The sequence below is a fragment of the Triticum dicoccoides genome, chromosome 6A (assembly GCF_002162155.2).
Source record: "Triticum dicoccoides isolate Atlit2015 ecotype Zavitan chromosome 6A, WEW_v2.0, whole genome shotgun sequence".
Lineage (NCBI taxonomy): Eukaryota > Viridiplantae > Streptophyta > Magnoliopsida > Poales > Poaceae > Triticum > Triticum dicoccoides.
This window is the reverse complement of record NC_041390.1, coordinates 285,905,807-285,922,637: the sequence shown is the minus strand read 5'-3', so window position 1 is coordinate 285,922,637 and position 16,831 is coordinate 285,905,807. Positions and strand designations below refer to the sequence as shown.

Sequence of the window (16,831 nt, the reverse complement as noted above, 5' to 3'; positions counted from 1 at the left end):
CTATGCATCCTATGAACTTGATCTTGCCATGGTTAGCTTCATAAACATGTCTTCTTACTGTTGGTATGCTTACATTGTCATGCAATGCTTTGTGGTGAGTGGCATGAGCTCGCAAAGTTGCTATCATGAATCTGTTTATTCTATGCTCTGTTTTTCTGCTAAGTCTGGAACTGTTAATAAAACTTGCTATGTTCACATGGGTGCCATCATATCTTCTGTGCCTTTTTGGCTCATGATCATTAAGGGTCTTTTGATCTGTGCTTTTAGTAGAATCATGTCATGCCTTGTTTTGCTATGATATATTCCGGTAGCATGTTGTTTGCTTGCTCTAAACATTGCTTTATGATGTTGTTTTTGACATGTTTCTGATGTTGTTTTTGACATGTTAGTATTTTCACCAAGTCTGTGAAGCTGATATCTTTTGCACTTTTGCCATGCTTGTTTGAACCTGTTCTAGTGTGATTTAGCTGTAGCTAAGTGTTCATGTTTTGGCAAGCATCTCTTGCACATCACTACAATATGCTTTGTTGCTATGTTGGAGTGCAGTAACTTAGTTTCTTGTTGCATTCTAAGTGCCATCGTGCTGTTAATCATAGTTTTGCATCATTCTTGTAAAGGGTGGAAGGCTCGGCCTTATGCCTGGTGTTTTGTTCCGGGCCAGTGCTCCTCTGAGTGTTGGTCCAAACTAGAGCCCCTTGCAGCGCCACCTCGGGGAAACTTGAGGGTTGGTTTTTAGTTGTACGGATTGCTCATCCGGTGTGCCATGAGAACGAGATATGTGCAGCTCCTATCAGGATTTGTCGGCACAGTCGGGTGGTCTTGCTGGTCTTGTTTTACCACTATCGAAATGTCTTGTAATCGGGATTCGAGACTGATCGGGTCTTCCTGGGAGAAGGAATATCCTTCGTTGACCGTGAGATCTTGTGATGGGCTAAGTTGGGACAAACTTTCGAGAGTCATGCCCGTGGTTATGTGGTAGATGGGAATTTATTAATATCCGGTTATAGAGAACTTGACACTTAACTTAATTAAAATGAATCAACTGCGTGTGTAGCCGCGATGGTCTCTTTTCGGTGGAGTCCGAGAAGTGAACACGCCCTTGTGTTATGCTTGAACGTAAGTAGCTTCTGGATCACTTCTAGCTTCTCGACCATTGCGTTGCTTCTCTTCTCGCTCTCATTTGCGCATGTTAGCCACCATATATGCTTAGTGCTTGTTGCAGCTCCACCTCACTACCCTTTCCTACCCATAAGCTTAAATAGTCTTGATCTCGCGGGTGTGAGATTGCTGAGTCCTCGTGACTCACAGATACTTCCAAACAGTTGTAGATGCCGAGGATACCAGTGCAAGTGATGCTACCAGACTCAAGTGGGAGTTCGACGAGGATTCAGGCTGTTACTATGTTTCTTTTCCTGATGATCAGTAGTGGAGCCCAGTTGGGACGATCGGGGATCTAGCATTTGGGGTTGTCTTCCTTTATTTTGGTTCCGTAGTCAGACCTTTGATTGTACCTTGGATGATGTGTATGGATCATTTATGTATTATGTGAAGTGGCGATTGTAAGCCAACTCTTTATCCCTCTCTTATTCAGTACATGGGATGTGTGAAGATTACCCCTCTTGCGACAAGCCTACCATGCGGCTATGACTCTAAGTTGTGCCCCGACACGTGAGAGATATAGCCGCATTGTGGGTGTTACGCACATATTACAAAATTGAATGATATAGCCACCCTATTCACTAATGAGGAAAAAATTTGTTACTACTATATCCTTAAGTTATTTGTGTTCTCATTAAAGGGTGATGCTAAAATATGGTTTAATTCTCTTGATCCTGGTTGTGTGCGTAGTCCCCAGGATATGATTTATTACTTCTCTGCTAAATATTTCCACGCTCGTAAGAAACAAGCTGCCTTAAGGGAAATATATAATTTTGTGCAAATTGAAGAAGAGTGTCTCCCACAAGCTTGGGGGAGGCTTCTCCGATTGCTTAATGCTTCGCCTGATCATCCTCTCAAGAAAAATGAAATACTTGATATCTTTTATAATGGACTAACCGATGCTTCCAGATACCACCTGGATAGTTGTGTTGGTTGCGTTTTCAGGGAAAGAACTATTGAGCAAGCTGAATTGCTATTGAATAATATGTTGAGTAATGATAATGATTGGACACTTCCTGAACCAACTCCTAAGCCGACTCTGAAGAAAAGGGGTATTCTATTTCTCAGTCCTAAAGATATGTAAGAGGCAAAGAAATCTATGAAAGAAAAAGGTATTAAAGCTGAAGATGTTAAGAATTTACCACCTATTGAAGAGATACATGGTCTTGATAACCCTACACATGTAGTAAAGGTAAATTCACTCTATAGATTTGATAAGGGTGAAATCCCATCTATTAAGTTTGCTAGCAAATGCTTGGATGAGTTTGATAATTTTATTGTTAAACAAGAAGACTTCAATGCTTATGTTGGTAGACAATTGAAACGTAATGCTTATATGATTGAACACTTGAGTGATTATATGTCTAGAGTTAAAGGTGAGCTTAAACTTATTAGTAAACATGCTTCTATGGTTACCACTCAAGTAGAACAAGTGCTTAAAGCTCAAGATGATTTGCTCAATGAATTAAATAATAAGAAAAATGATAATGTTGTTAGAGTTGTGACTAGAGGGGTTAGAATGACTCAGGAACCTTTGTATCCTGAGGGCCACCCTAAGAAAATTGAGCAAGATTCTCAGAGAACTAATGTTGATGCACCTAGTCCTTCTAAAAAGAAGAAAAAGAAAAATGATAGGACTTTGCATGCTTCTAGTGAACCTGTTGTTGACACACCTAAAAATCCCAATGATATTTCTATTTCTGATGCTGAAACACAACCTGGTAATGAACATGAACCCAGTGATAATGTTAATGATGATGTTCATGTTAATGCTCAACCTAGTAATAACAATGATGTAGAGATTGAACCTGCTGTTGATCTTGATAACCCACAATCAAGGAATCAACGTTATGATAAGAGAGACTTTGTTGCTAGGAAGCACGGTAAAGAAAGAGAACTATGGGTTCCGAAACCCATGCCTTTTCCTCCTAAACCATCCAAGAAAAAGGATGATGAGGATTTTGAGCGCTTTGCTGAAATGATTAGACCTATCTTTTTGCGTATGCGGTTGACTGATATGCTTAAAATGAATCCTTATGCTAAGTACATGAAATATATTGTCACAAATAAAAGAAAGATACCGGAAGCTGAAATTTCCACCATGCTTGCTAATTATACTTTTAAGGGTGAATACCAAAGAAACTAGGAGATCCCAGAGTACCAACTATACCATGCTCCATTAAGAGAAACTATGTTAAAACTGCTTTATGTGATCTTGGAGCCGGTGTTAGTGTTATGCATCTCTCTTTATATCTGAAAGTGCAACTATCCCTGGTCTTGGAGCCGGAGCAGTCAATCTCAGGGTCCACCATAGGAAGGCATTCCTCAGTCCTAACAACATATAGTCCATTGAGCTAATGCTATTTCAAGATAAATATTTCAGGAAAGCTCAATGCTTAGCATGGCATGGATTAGAAAGTGGACCCCTCAAAATACTAAGAACACATGTTGGCTCAAGCTCAAGACTCTACGTTTTACTTTTAGTGATCCAAGATCACATTGAGTCCATAGGAAAAGCCAATACTATTAAAAGGGGATGAGGTGTTGCTTAATGCGGAAGACGAGCGGGAATGTGGGACTGGGTCCTTCCATATAGTTGGCTTGATGGCCCTTGTGGACAGAGTCTGTTCTCATTAGAGAATTGACCTTAGAACTTTGTGATCAAGACCCGTGGTTAGTCCAGTAGAAACTTGATCTCTGGAAAGGAGGTCCTCTTATTTACTTATCTGAAAAAGCAAAAGGTAGGTAGGCTATTTTAGAGAAGAGTACGTGGGTTTTCACATAGCCGGATATGAAAAGAGACCCTAATGAGCAGCTTTTTTTATTGGTAAACCCTTCTTTCCGTGCTTATGGAATCAGCCAGTGGCAGGTCTTGGCGATTGAATTCATCCCGTTTTACTTTGTTGAGTGCGATCTGGTATTGACTTGCCCTTATTTTCCATTGATCGGGTAGTTAGTTAGGTCCCGCGGATAAGAAGTCCTATATACTAAAATAAGAGGGACTCCTTCCAGGCATCACCGTTAAGGTGCTCTTTTGATAGATTTATATACCTTCCCCTCCCTTTCCTCTATATCCGGGCCTACGCGAATAACTGCTTGCTTATCAAAAGAGTCTGCTCACATGATTGGAATATGGCTCCCGTATGCCTGCTATTCTAGGACTGAGGAATGCCTTCCTATGGTGGACCCTGAGGTCGGACTCTTGCTGCTTGATTCAAAACCGGATTCAATAGCAGCAACATATTGATGATGGTGCCTGAACTACCTATTCTATTACCTTTTGGGAAGCCCCAAAGCCACATCAGGCCCTATGCTATGGGTCAAGGTACTCTCGAGACCGTCTGGATTGAAGACTATCAAGCACCATAGGTGGTACCAGCATTCCCTGTCGATAGGGCATTCCAATCTCTGGGTAGCTGCCCGCCCTACTTCATTCCTATCTCCTTCGGCGTCAGCCCCATGTACCCCCTTAAACTAACCACTTGAATTGATCATGATTTGTTAGGTTGAGTGCATTTTCTTCCAAATCGAGTCAATTTCAGGAAAAATATCGAAAAATCCCGGGGTTAGGCACCTTTTTTCAATGAAATCTTGTTTTTACCCGCATTAATTAGTTATGGGAGAATCCTTGCTTCCTCAATGCTCTTTCCTTCGCGGTCCTATTAAAAGAGGCACAAGAGGTTTTAGCACTGACATCTTTGGATCAAAAGATCATTCCATCCTAGAACCAACACGATGACTTCTCCTTGCCCGATTTGAAATGGTGATGAATATGAAATTAGGAATATATATGGACAGATGAATTATGCGTCATGGAATCCGGATCATTAAAGAGGTAGTGTAGACAGCTGTCTAAGTGTTATCTTCTTATATCCCCATGAACTGTTCAGCTTGATAGACCCAAGGGGAAATAGAATCTCGAAAGGACCTTTCTTGTCCGTAGCCCCGTTGGAATCGAGGGCTTGGTATCTCATTGGCATGACTAATTGATGAGGCCGACTGCCTAAGTAGTACTCATGAGGTCCTTGGTTTCTTGTTAGTCTTTATCTTTCTCTTTAATAGTATGGTATCCAGGTTCACCTATTTTTTTCTGTTGTTGCTCTTCAAAAAACGCGTATAGTAAGTAGTCTTCGTCGATGGGACAAACGCTCGAGTGTATGCGTTATGAGGCAACTAGCATTTTGTCATGGAAGTTCGTGAAAGAATGTTCTTGTTTTTCGTTGGAAAAACCAACACCGACGTCAAGATCAGTCTCCTTTCCTTTCTCTTTTCGGGAGCAGAGCTGAAAAAGATGGGAAATTGCAATGATTCTTTGTTCATTATCATGTCGATTCCTCACAATCGCTCTTTGTGATGCTGCGGAACCATGGAAATTAGGATCTCAAGACCCAGCAACACCTATTGAGGGAGTCCTGGATTAGGGGGTGTTCGGGTAGCCAGACTATACCTTCAGCCGGACTCCTGGACTATGAAGATACAAGATGAAGACTTCGTCCCGTGTCCGGATGGGACTTTCCTTGGCGTGGAAGGCAAGCTTGGCGATGCGGATATTCAAGATCTCCTACCATTGTAACCGACTTTATGTAACCCTAACCCTATCCGGTGTCTATATAAACCGGAGGGTTGTAGTCCGTAGGCAATCAACTCCATACACAACAATCATACCATAGGCTAGCTTCTAGGGTTTAGCCTCCTTGATCTCGTGGTAGATCTACTCTTGTACTACCCATATCATCAATATTAATCAAGCAGGAGTAGGGTATTACCTCCATCGAGAGGGCCCGAACCTGGGTAAAACAAAGTGTTCCCTGCCTCCTGTTACCATCCGGCCTTGACGCACAGTTCGGGACCCCCTACCCGAGATCCGCCGGTTTTGACACCGACATTGGTTCTTTCATTGAGGGTTCCTCTGTGTCGTCGCCTTTAGGCCCGATGGCTCCTTTGATCATCAATAACGATACGGTCCAGGGTGAGACTTTTCTCCCCGGACAGATCTTCGTCTTCGGCGGCTTCACTCTGCGGGCCAATTCGCTCGGCCACCTGGAGCAGATCGAAAGCTACGCCCCTGGCCATCAGGTCAGGTTTGGAAGCTTAAACTACACGGCTGACATCTGCGGGGACTTGATCTTCGACGGATTCGAGCCACTGCCAAGCGCGCCGCACTGTCTCAAGGGGCACGATTTAGCTCTGCCTCCGAACAGTATCCTGGAGGCCGCACACGCACCGGTTCTGACCTTAATTCGGAGCCTATTGCGCCAATCGAGGATGAGCGGTTGGACATCACCTCGGGGGCTGTGATTTCAACAGCGATCGAGCCGAACGCTAGCCCCGCACTCTGCACGACCCGTGACTCCGAGGATCCGGACTCCTCCCCGGACTCCGAACCCCCCGCGCCCCCGCCAATCGAATCCGATTGGGCACCGATAATGGAGTTCACCACTGCAGACATCTTTCAGCATTCGCCTTTTGGCGACATCTTTCAGCCGCTACCTCGATCAGAGGAGGAAGCACCTACATCACCAATGCATGACATGGCAGACCGGCCACCTCGCGGCCGCGATAGAGAGGCCTCTCGGCCCTCCACCCAAGCCATGCCCCGCCGCCGCTCAACTAAGGCACGGGAAAATGCGCCCGACCTGCGAGACATACTGGAGGATAAGGCAAGACAAACAAGATCGATCTACGGATCGCGCAGGTGCCCTACGGCATGTGACAATGATCTTCACGCCGGATACAACAAATCCGGCCGGGCCAAACACAACAGACATAGCTCTTCTGAATTGCGTCGTGATATAGCCCGGTACAGAGGCGCCGCACACCCGCTATGCTTCACGAATGAAGTAATGGATCATAAAATCCCAGAGGGTTTCAAACCCGTAAACATCGAATCATACGATGGCACAACTGATCCGGCGGTATGGATCGAGGATTATCTCCTTCACATCCACATGGCACGCGGCGATGATCTACACGCCATCAAATACCTCCCGCTCAAACTTAAAGGACCGGCCCGACATTGGATTAACAGCTTGCCAGCAGACTCAATCGGTTCTTGGGAGGACCTGGAAGCCGCATTCCTCGACAATTTCCAGGGCACTTACGTGCGACCGCCGGATGCCGACGACTTAAGCTACATAATTCAGCAGCCAGAAGAATCGGCCAAACAATTCTGGACACGGTTCCTAACAAAGAAAAACCAGATAGTCGACTGTCCGGACGCAGAGGCCCTAGCAGCCTTCAAGCATAACATCCGCGACGAGTGGCTTGCCCGGCACCTGGGACAGGAAAAGCCGAAATCCATGGCAGCCCTCAAGACACTCATGACCCGCTTTTGCACGGGAGAAGACAGCTGGCTAGCTCGCAGTAACAACTTATCAAAGAACCCTGGTAATTCGGATACCAAGGACAAAAGTGGCAGGACACGTCGGAATAAGCAAAAACGCCGCGTTAACAGTGACAACAATGAAGACACGGCAGTCAATGCCGGATTCAAAGGCTATAAATCCGGTCAGCGGAAAAAGCCATTCAAAAAGAATACTCAGGGCCCGTCCAGTTTGGACCGAATACTCGATCGCTTGTGCCAGATACATGGCACCCCCGAAAGGCCAGCCAATCACACTAACAGGGATTGTTGGGTGTTCAAGCAGGCAGGCAAGTTAAGGGCCGAAAACAGAGACAAAGGGCTGCACAGCAACGACAAGGAGCCCAAGCCGCCGGACAACAATGGACAGAAGGGCTTTCCCCCACAAGTGCGGATGGTGAACATGATATACACAACCCACATTCCCAAGCGGGAGCGGAAGCGTGCGCTACGGGACGTATACGCGATAGAGCCAGTCGCCCCAAAGTTCAACCCATGGTCCTCCTGCCCGATCACTTTTGATCGAAGGGACCATCCCACTAGCATCCGTCATGGCGGCTTCGCCGCATTGGTTCTCGACCCAATCATCGATGGATTTCATCTCACAAGAGTCCTCATGGACGGCGGCAGTAGCCTGAACCTGCTTTATCAGGATAAAGTGCGGAAAATGGGCATAGATCCCTCAAGGATTAAGCCCACAAGAACGACCTTTAAAGGCGTTATACCAGGTGTAGAAGCCAACTGTACAGGCTCAGTAACACTTGACGTGGTCTTCGGATCCCCGGACAATTTCTGAAGCGAAGAGTTAATCTTCGATATAGTCCCGTTTCGCAGTGGCTATCACGCTCTGCTCGGACAAACCGCATTCGCAAAGTTCAAAGAGGTGCTGCACTACGCATATCTCAAGCTCAAGATGCCAGGCCCTCGAGGAGTAATTACGGTCAACGGAAACACCGAACGCTCCCTCTGTACAGAGGAGCATACGGCGGCTCTCGCAGCGGAGGTACAAAGTAGCCTTGTCAGGCAATTCTCCAGTCCGGCCATTAAAAAGCCAGACACTGCCAAGCGCGCTCGGAGTAACCCACAGCAGGACTGCCTGGCACACTCTAAGCAAGCGTAGCAATGCGGCCCCAACCCCAGCTTTCGCAACATAAAGAAACCAGTACCTCGCGTACATAACTACGCCCTTGAAATACCATGGGCACAGGGGAAGGGGCACAATAACGGCACGCCCAGAATACGGCTTAAAACGTACTAGGGGCTGTCGGATTCTTTTTTTAATTTTTTCTTACTTTCAGGACTCCATACTTCGGACAACCTGTTCGGCAATTCGACTGCCGCACTAATGATGCTAGATCCAGGGAGGCAGACAAGCCATGCCGCATTATGGAACTCCCAGGTGGTCTCTGTTACGAGCGGTATACCTGTTTTAAATACAATTCCGCGGCCTGCCCCTGGTCAGGACATACTGAATAGTCCAATATCTTTTGCTTACCGCACTATTTGTATCGTTCGGCTTTGATAAATAGCCTCTCTATAAACAATGCATAGCTTTTGTCTATTTTCTGCATTACTCTCTTTTATATATGTTCATTAATGACATGTTTCACCCGTACACTGTGGTACGACAAGTACGCCAGGGGCTTCAGTACCCTTTAATATGGTGTGAGAAGTCCGTACACTTTCACAAGTGCGGCACCCCGAACTTATAGCACTATATGCATCGGCTCCGAATCATGATTTGGGTCAATAGTTGGGTCTGCCCGGCTCCTATGTTTTGGTGCCTTACGTTCCACTATATTGGCTAAGGTAGCACTAGGAGAACCACTGCGTTTGTGCCCCGGTTGAGCTGGGTTAAGCACCTCAGTGGAGAAAGCTAAAACTGACTGTCATGATGAGGCGAGAGACCGGTCGCTGTTCGAGAGGTTTTTCGAGTCCCTAAAGACTTATGCCGCTTCGAGCGAGGAGTCGGATTTGTCCGGCCAAGGCGTGGATAGCGCCCCGAACTCGGTCTTCCGAACTAGGGGCTTCGCCGAAATTTAAAATTATAAAGTTCTATGGCTAAGTGAGAGTGTTCAAGCATTATAGTCCGATTGCCTGGTTCGTTGTGCTGGGCGCCTCCCTCGAAGGACCCAACTATGGGAAAAAGAGTGCTCAGGTTTATCCCGAACACCCCAGCACTAGTGGCATGGGGGAAGAAGTCGACAACTGGCCATCTCTCAATTTTTTGATAAACGGCCGCACAGAAAATAATATTTTAAATTCAACAAGCATTGCTTAAGCGCCTATGAACAAGTTTTCAGCGCACAGGATAAAAACGAGCGAGTTTATTCAAAAATTACATCCTTGGTACATTCATCCGCCACAAGGCGGGCACCCGCAAGAACATCCTTGTAATAGTTCTCGGGCTTGCGATGCTCCTTCCCCGGCGGCGGCCCGTCCTTCACAAGCTTCTCACCGTCCAGCTTACCCCAGTGCACCTTTGCACGGGCAAGGGCCCGACGGGCACCTTCGATGCAGACGGAGCGCTTGATGACCTCGAGCCTTGGACAGGCCTCCACCAGCCGCCGCACCAGCCCGAAGTAGCTCCCAAGCAGGGCCTCTCCGGGCCATAGCCGAACTATGAAGCCCTTTATGGCCTATTCGGCCGCCTTGTGGAGCTCGACCAGCTGTTTCAGCTGGTCGCTCAAGGGCACAGGGTGTCCGGCCTCAGCATATTGAGACCAGAACACCTTCTCCGTCGAGCTGCCCTCTTCAGCTCGGTAGAATGCGGTGGCGTCGGATACGCTGCGGGAAAGATCTGCAAATGCCCCTGGTGAACTCCAGATTCGGGTAAGTAACAAGTAGTTTACTTTTATATTTCTACTTTGCATAAAGAATGCCTTACCCGCTGCTATCTTCTTAATCTCCTCCAACTCTTGGAGGGCCTTTTGGGCTTCGGCCTTGGCAGACTTGGCAGTCTCAAGGGCCGCCGCGAGCTCGGACGCTTGGGTCTTTGACTCAAGCTCCAAACTCTCATGTTTTTTCATGAGAGCCTGAAGCTCTTGCTGCACCTCGCCGACCTGAGCCCCAAGTTTCTCTCGCTCGGTGCGCTCCGCGGACGTTTTCTTTTCGGCCTCGGACAGCGCCTGCTTGAGGGTCGCCACCTCAGTCGTGGCCCCTATAATAAGTAGTGCAATCCTGTTATTTTTTGCAATCACGCCTCTCTATAGGCACTTTTTCTATAAGGTATTTCTTACCTTCTTTCTCCTCGAGCCGCCGCTTGGCAAGGCCGAGCTCTTGCTTGGTCTGCTCGAGGTCCTGTTTCAGGACACCCACCTCCGCAGTCAGTGCGGCGGTGGATAGCAGCGAAGCCTGCACACGCATATTGACTCTTTATTGTTAGACTCCTGCGAAATTGACTAGATCCTCTATTCGGCTTTTCTTTCCGAACACCAAACAGAGCATCAGGGGCTACTGTCTATGCGGTACTATTTTTACATATTTTTACTTACCTCGAAGCCTGTTAGAAGGCTAGCACAAGCTTCAGTCAGTCCGCTCTTGGCGGACTGAACCTTCTGGATCACCGTACTCATAATAGTACGGTGCCCCTCGTCGATGGAGACGCCGTCAAGCACCTCCAGCAGATTGTCCGGCACCTCCGGTTGGACGGAGGCCGCCGGCTCAGAAGGCTTGCTCCTCTTGGAAGGAGTTCGCCTACCGCGGTCCGGAACTGTGGAAGATTCCGGCGCGGTGTCCGGCACAAAGCCGGACTTGGAGCCCTGGGGGGTCTTGTCCCCTTTACTCCTGGGGTCTGGGAGGTCGCCTTGCGGCTCCTCCAGGACCACCTCCTCCTGCCCCGGAGCTCGTTGCGACGCCACTTCGGCATCGTCCGCAGTGCGGGGGGAGACATCGGGTGGAACTGAGTTCACGTCCGATGAATCCAGGGAGCCGCTCGACGACTCATTGAGTTCGGCCCGGGGCGGGCTGCATAATTATGTTCGACATTAGGGAAAGCTGTGCAACAAAGGAACATCATGAGTTATTCTGATATCCGAACTTACGATTTCGCCGCACGCTTGGCCCTGTTTGGCCACTCCTCTTTGCCCTCTTCGGCGTTGGGGGCGTAGTCCGGCGGAGGGGTCTTCCTTTTCCTAGACCCCTCGGCCTCCCCCATTGGGGCGGCCTTCCTCTTCTCTCCTCCTCCCGCTGGGGGGGGGGGAGAGGTTTCTTCCTCCTCCTCCTCGTCTTCACGGGAGGAGTGCATCTTGGACTCGTCGGACGACGAGTTCGACACCACCATATGCCGGGAACTCTTTCGAGTCCCCATGGCCTTCTTCTTCTTGGCCTTCTTCTCCGGCACCACATAAGGTGCCGGAACCAGCAGCTTCGCTAGTAGAGCGGGGGCTGGGTCTTCGGGCAAGGGAGCCGGACAGTTAATTGATCCGGACTTCGCTCGCCAAGCCTGTCAAAGGTAAGGGAGTTTAGATCCCGTATAGAGTCAGACTATGAAAAAACTTAACATCCTGTAAAAGGTGAAAATAGCTTACCTCGCTAGCGTGACGCTGCGAGCTGTATCCGCGGTCCTCGGAAGCGGATGTGGGAGCCTCGGCGCCTTTGGTTAGCGCCTTCCAGACATCTTCATACGTCATGTCGAAGAGCCTGTTAAGCGTTTGGTGCTGCACCGGGTTGAACTCCCACAGATTAAAGCCCCATTGTTGACACGGGAGGATCCGGCGGACGAGCATAACCTGGACTACATTGACAAGTTTGATCGGCTTGTTCACCAGGGACTGGATGCATGTTTGCAATCCGGTCACCTCTTTTTCGTCACCCCACGACAGGCCCGTCTCTTTCCAGGACATAAGCCGCGTGGGGGGTACGGATCGGAATTCAGGGGTTGCGATCCATTTCGGACCGCGCGGCTCGGTGATGTAAAACCACCACGATTGCCACCCCTTCAGGGTCTCCACGAAGGAGCCCTCGAGCCATAGGACGTTAGCCATCTTGCCTGCCATGGCGCCTCCGCACTCCGCCTGGCTGCCGCGCACCACCTTGGGCTTGACGTTAAAGGTCTTGAGCCAGAGGCCAAAATGGGGGCGGATGCGGAGGAAAGCCTCACACACGACGATAAACGCCGAGATGTTGAGGACGAAGTTCGGGGCCAGATCGTGGAAATCCAGGCCGTAGTAAAACATGAGCCCCCGGACAAATGGGTGGAGTGGAAAACCCAGTCCGCGGAGGAAGTGGGGAAGGAATACTACCCTCTCATGGGGCCTTGGGGTGGGGAGAAGCCGCCCCTCCTCGGGAAGCCGGTGCGCGATGTCTTTGGACAAGTATCCGGCCTTCCTTAGCTTTTTGACTTGGCCCTCCGTGACGGAGGAGACCATCCACTTGCCTCCCACTCCGGACATTGCTGGAGAAGGTTGAGGTGGGAAGTGCGGGCTTGGGCACTGAAGCTCGAGTGCGCAGGAGATGGATAGGCAAAGGAGGAAGAAGGCGTAGGTAAAAAGGTGGATCCTTATCCCCTTATATGGGCAGATGCGGTTGTGCGTCCCCACCAGCCTAGTAAAACTCGCTTGTCTCCCAAGCGCCGTGATAAATGGCGCGGTTAGGGTTACCCACGTTCGTATTGATGAGAATCCCGTAAAGGGGGTACATGATCTCTGCTTTGACAAGACGTGCCAAGGAAACCGCCTCGCAAAACATGCTGAGGTGGAAAGGTAGAAATGACTTGAGTAAAGGACTTGGCCTTAGTGTGATGGCGCACTGCGGAATACGTCAGCAGATTTGATTTGTGTTTATATCATTCTTTCTATGGCAATATGTGGAAGCCTATTTTGCAGAGCCGGACACTACTCTTGGTGTTTACAATCTTCTATGAAAGACTTGGAGGAGGAACCCGCCTTGCAATGCCGAAGACAATTTGCACGCCGGACTCGTCATCATTGAAGCCTGGTTCAGGGGCTACTGAGGGAGTCCTGGATTAGGCGGTGTTCGGGTAGCCGGACTATACCTTCAGCCGGACTCCTGGACTATGAAGATACAAGATTGAAGACTTCGTCCCGTGTCCGGATGGGACTTTCCTTGGCGTGGAAGGCAAGCTTGGTGATGCGGATATTCAAGATCTCCTACCATTGTAACCGACTTTATGTAACCCTAACCCTATCCGATGTCTATATAAACTGGAGGGTTGTAATCCGTAGGCAATCAACTCCATACACAACAATCATACCATAGGCTAGCTTCTAGGGTTTAGCCTCTTTGATCTCGTGGTAGATCTACTCTTGTACTACCCATATCATCAATATTAATCAAGCAGGAGTAGGGTATTACCTCCATCGAGAGGGCCCGAACCTGGGTAAAACAAAGTGTTCCCTGCCTCCTGTTACCATCCGGCCTTGACGCACAGTTTGGGACCCCCTACCCAAGATCCACCGGTTTTGACACCGACACCTATGATGCAAGGAATCATTGACTTACATCACGATATCTTTTTCTTCCTCATTCTTATTTTGGTTTTCGTATCACGGATGTTGGTTTGCGCTTTATGGCATTTCCATGAGCAAACTAATCCAATCCCACAAAGGATTGTTCATGGAACTACTATTGAAATTATTCGGACCATATTTCCAAGTGTCATTCTTTTGTTCATTGCTATACCATCATTTGCTCTGTTATACTCAATGGACGAGGTATTAGTAGATCCAGCCATTACTATCAAAGCTATTGGACATCAATGGTATCGGAGTGTGCCTCTTAACGAGGGTGATTTAAGTGCAATGAAATGTACCGGTGGTTCGCGAAGCATCTGGCTTACCGGTCATCTCCCATTCCCGTCGTCGAGAGACTAAAAGAACTATAGCATGCCAGAAACGGGGAGTTGAGGTGGTTAGACCTATACCCCGAAATCCTCCCAGCATAGGAGCCTATGGTTCCATTCTTGTTATTGCTGGAGGTACACATACCTCTTCTCACTGTGGTGGAGCGATATACGAAAAATAGATGCTAAGCCTGCAATGTCCGATAACGGGGCTTCAGTAGTGAATCTATAGACACCACAATAGTGGCATACAACTTTGGACCTAAGGGCTGGTCCCGTTACCTTTCGGAATGGGGGATCCCCGTTGGCAACAACCACGGTAGTAGTTGCAGAACTACTGGGCCAAGAGAGGACAACCTATTGTTCCTGCTCCTCCTTCTTCGCTTCGGGGACGGAGGTCCCACGGTAGGTAAGAGCACGCATAAGCACTTGACCGAATGGGACCAGTGCTTCTACTCCTCCACCGAGGAGCCGTTCTTGCGAGAAGCAAGGGATGTCGTGAACGGTGGGAGGTCAAAGAAAGAGAATTGACCTTTGAATACAGTGATCCTATGATCTAGATAGACTCCGTCCTTTTTTTAGATAAGGGTGACTCAAGAAATTGGGGTGGGACCTGCTGGCATAATGCAGGCTGGAACATGGGAATTCAAGGTCTCATGAACGAGTTTTTTTTCGTGGACAAACATACTTTCCGGTCTTTTTTATGGTTCCTTTTAGATTTACGGGCCGGCCGTTCACATGAGCATAGGGAATCTATACTCGAGCCTTCGACTTGGCCCCTGGCAGGATAGGTGAGGAATCACTCTTGAGATCTGATCTATTGGGGCCTGCAACTTCGCCAAAGCCGACTAGCATCCCTTTCCGTGGTGAACTGGTCGTCCCATACCTTCATTTTGTCTCTTGTGTGTTGAACATTGTCTTCCTCGGTTCCAGCTTCACTGATGTAGGTAGGGCTGGGCGAGAAAGGGTCCCCTCTTGCCTATCAGTAAGCGGGCCTTCGATTCCACCGGGGTCTTACGGTCTCATAGAGGGGGGAGAACTACCTAACTAAAGAACAATAGTGCTCTTTATAAATAAGAGTAAGAGTGGAGAGCTTCTTGCGGGGAAACTTGCAAGTCAAGTTTGGGGGGAGGCGGGCGTCGACCCAACCTTATGAGTATTCGGACTATAACAGTTCTGATGAACAGTCACTCACTTTTGACAGTTATACGATTCCAGAAGATGATCCAGAATTGGGTCAATCACTTTTATTAGAAGTTGACAATAGATTGGTTGTACCAGCCAAAACTCATCTATGTATGATTGTAACACCCGCTGATGTACCTCATAGTTGGGCTGTACCTTCCTCAGGTGTTAAATGTGATGTTGTACCTGATTGTTCATATCTTACCTCCATCTCAGTACAACGAGAAGGATTTTACTATGGTCAGTGCAGTGAGATTCGTGGAACTAATCATGCCTTTACGCCTATCGTCGTAGAAGCAGTGACTTTGAAAGATTATGCGGATTGGGTATCTAATCATTAATCCTCCAAACCAACTAAACCGAGGAAGCTGAAGCGGAAATGCAATTCTCGGGTGAGGGAAGGGGGAAGCTCCAGGAAGGCTTCGCTCGCTCACTCAAAAAGCTCTAATGCTCGTTTACGAGTGGAGTGCATAAGCCCTTATTGAAGTAGGGTGAGGCCTTACTACACGAGCTCGTAAGTCAAGCACGGAACGAGCCTTGTCTACGAAGCTTCGCTTCATCATCTTGCTTGCTTCTGGCGAAGCTTAACGCACTATAACATAGGCATGCATGATGGTATGATAGGAAGACTCCTTTTAAGGCCGACCACTACATAGGAGCGATAGGAAGCCAAGCCGTCAAAAGGAAAGGCGAGCATCCCTTATTGCAATAGCAAACGGCCTACTTATAGCCCTATTTATGTCCTTTCTCGGGGACTTCAGTGGGCCTTACAAGCTCAATAAATTGCAATTCTTCATCTTTTCCTTAGACAGTGGGAATTCATTTTCTTACTTGATTGACATTGACAGATATGTGTACCACACCGAACAAGCAATATGTCATATGCTTGATGTACCAGCCAAGCCACCTCTTTTTTTCTCAGTTCCCTTATCCTTAGCGCAAAAGTAAAAAGAAAATGAAAGAGAGTTTGTATTTGCAAATGAAAATGAATATGGATCTAAATAAATTAGATAATCAATAAATAAGTATTGGAATAATAGAAAAAATATCCTTCGCCCCTTATCTCTTCATCATCGTTGGTTCCGTCACTTGTGGTATTCGTTTAGAATCTTGTTGACCCTACTCACTTACTCCTATTTTCCTTATTTCTTTTTCTACATAATTAATTAGAACTTTATTGAAAGAATGGGGTTCTCTCTGGGGGGGGGGGGCACACCCTCTCTTCCTTTTTGAGAAGGATGGGCTTGTTTTTTTTCAATAAGTTCTATTGCTTTGACACATTTAGTATATAACATAATATATATAAGAAAAGTACTAAAGGCGAA

General features: G+C 47.7%; 1 protein-coding gene across 1 annotated transcript; it reads left to right on the top strand.

Moving 5' to 3' along the window:
- The first annotated feature begins 5,462 nt into the window (after positions 1 to 5,462).
- LOC119315160 (cytochrome c oxidase subunit 2-like) lies at positions 5,463 to 15,847 on the top strand. Its single transcript, XM_037589828.1, has 3 exons — positions 5,463 to 5,550; positions 13,949 to 14,248; positions 15,471 to 15,847. Exons 1-3 carry the CDS (start codon positions 5,463 to 5,465, stop codon positions 15,845 to 15,847), a joined length of 765 nt encoding a protein of 254 aa, XP_037445725.1.
- Positions 15,848 to 16,831: the final 984 nt, after the last annotated feature.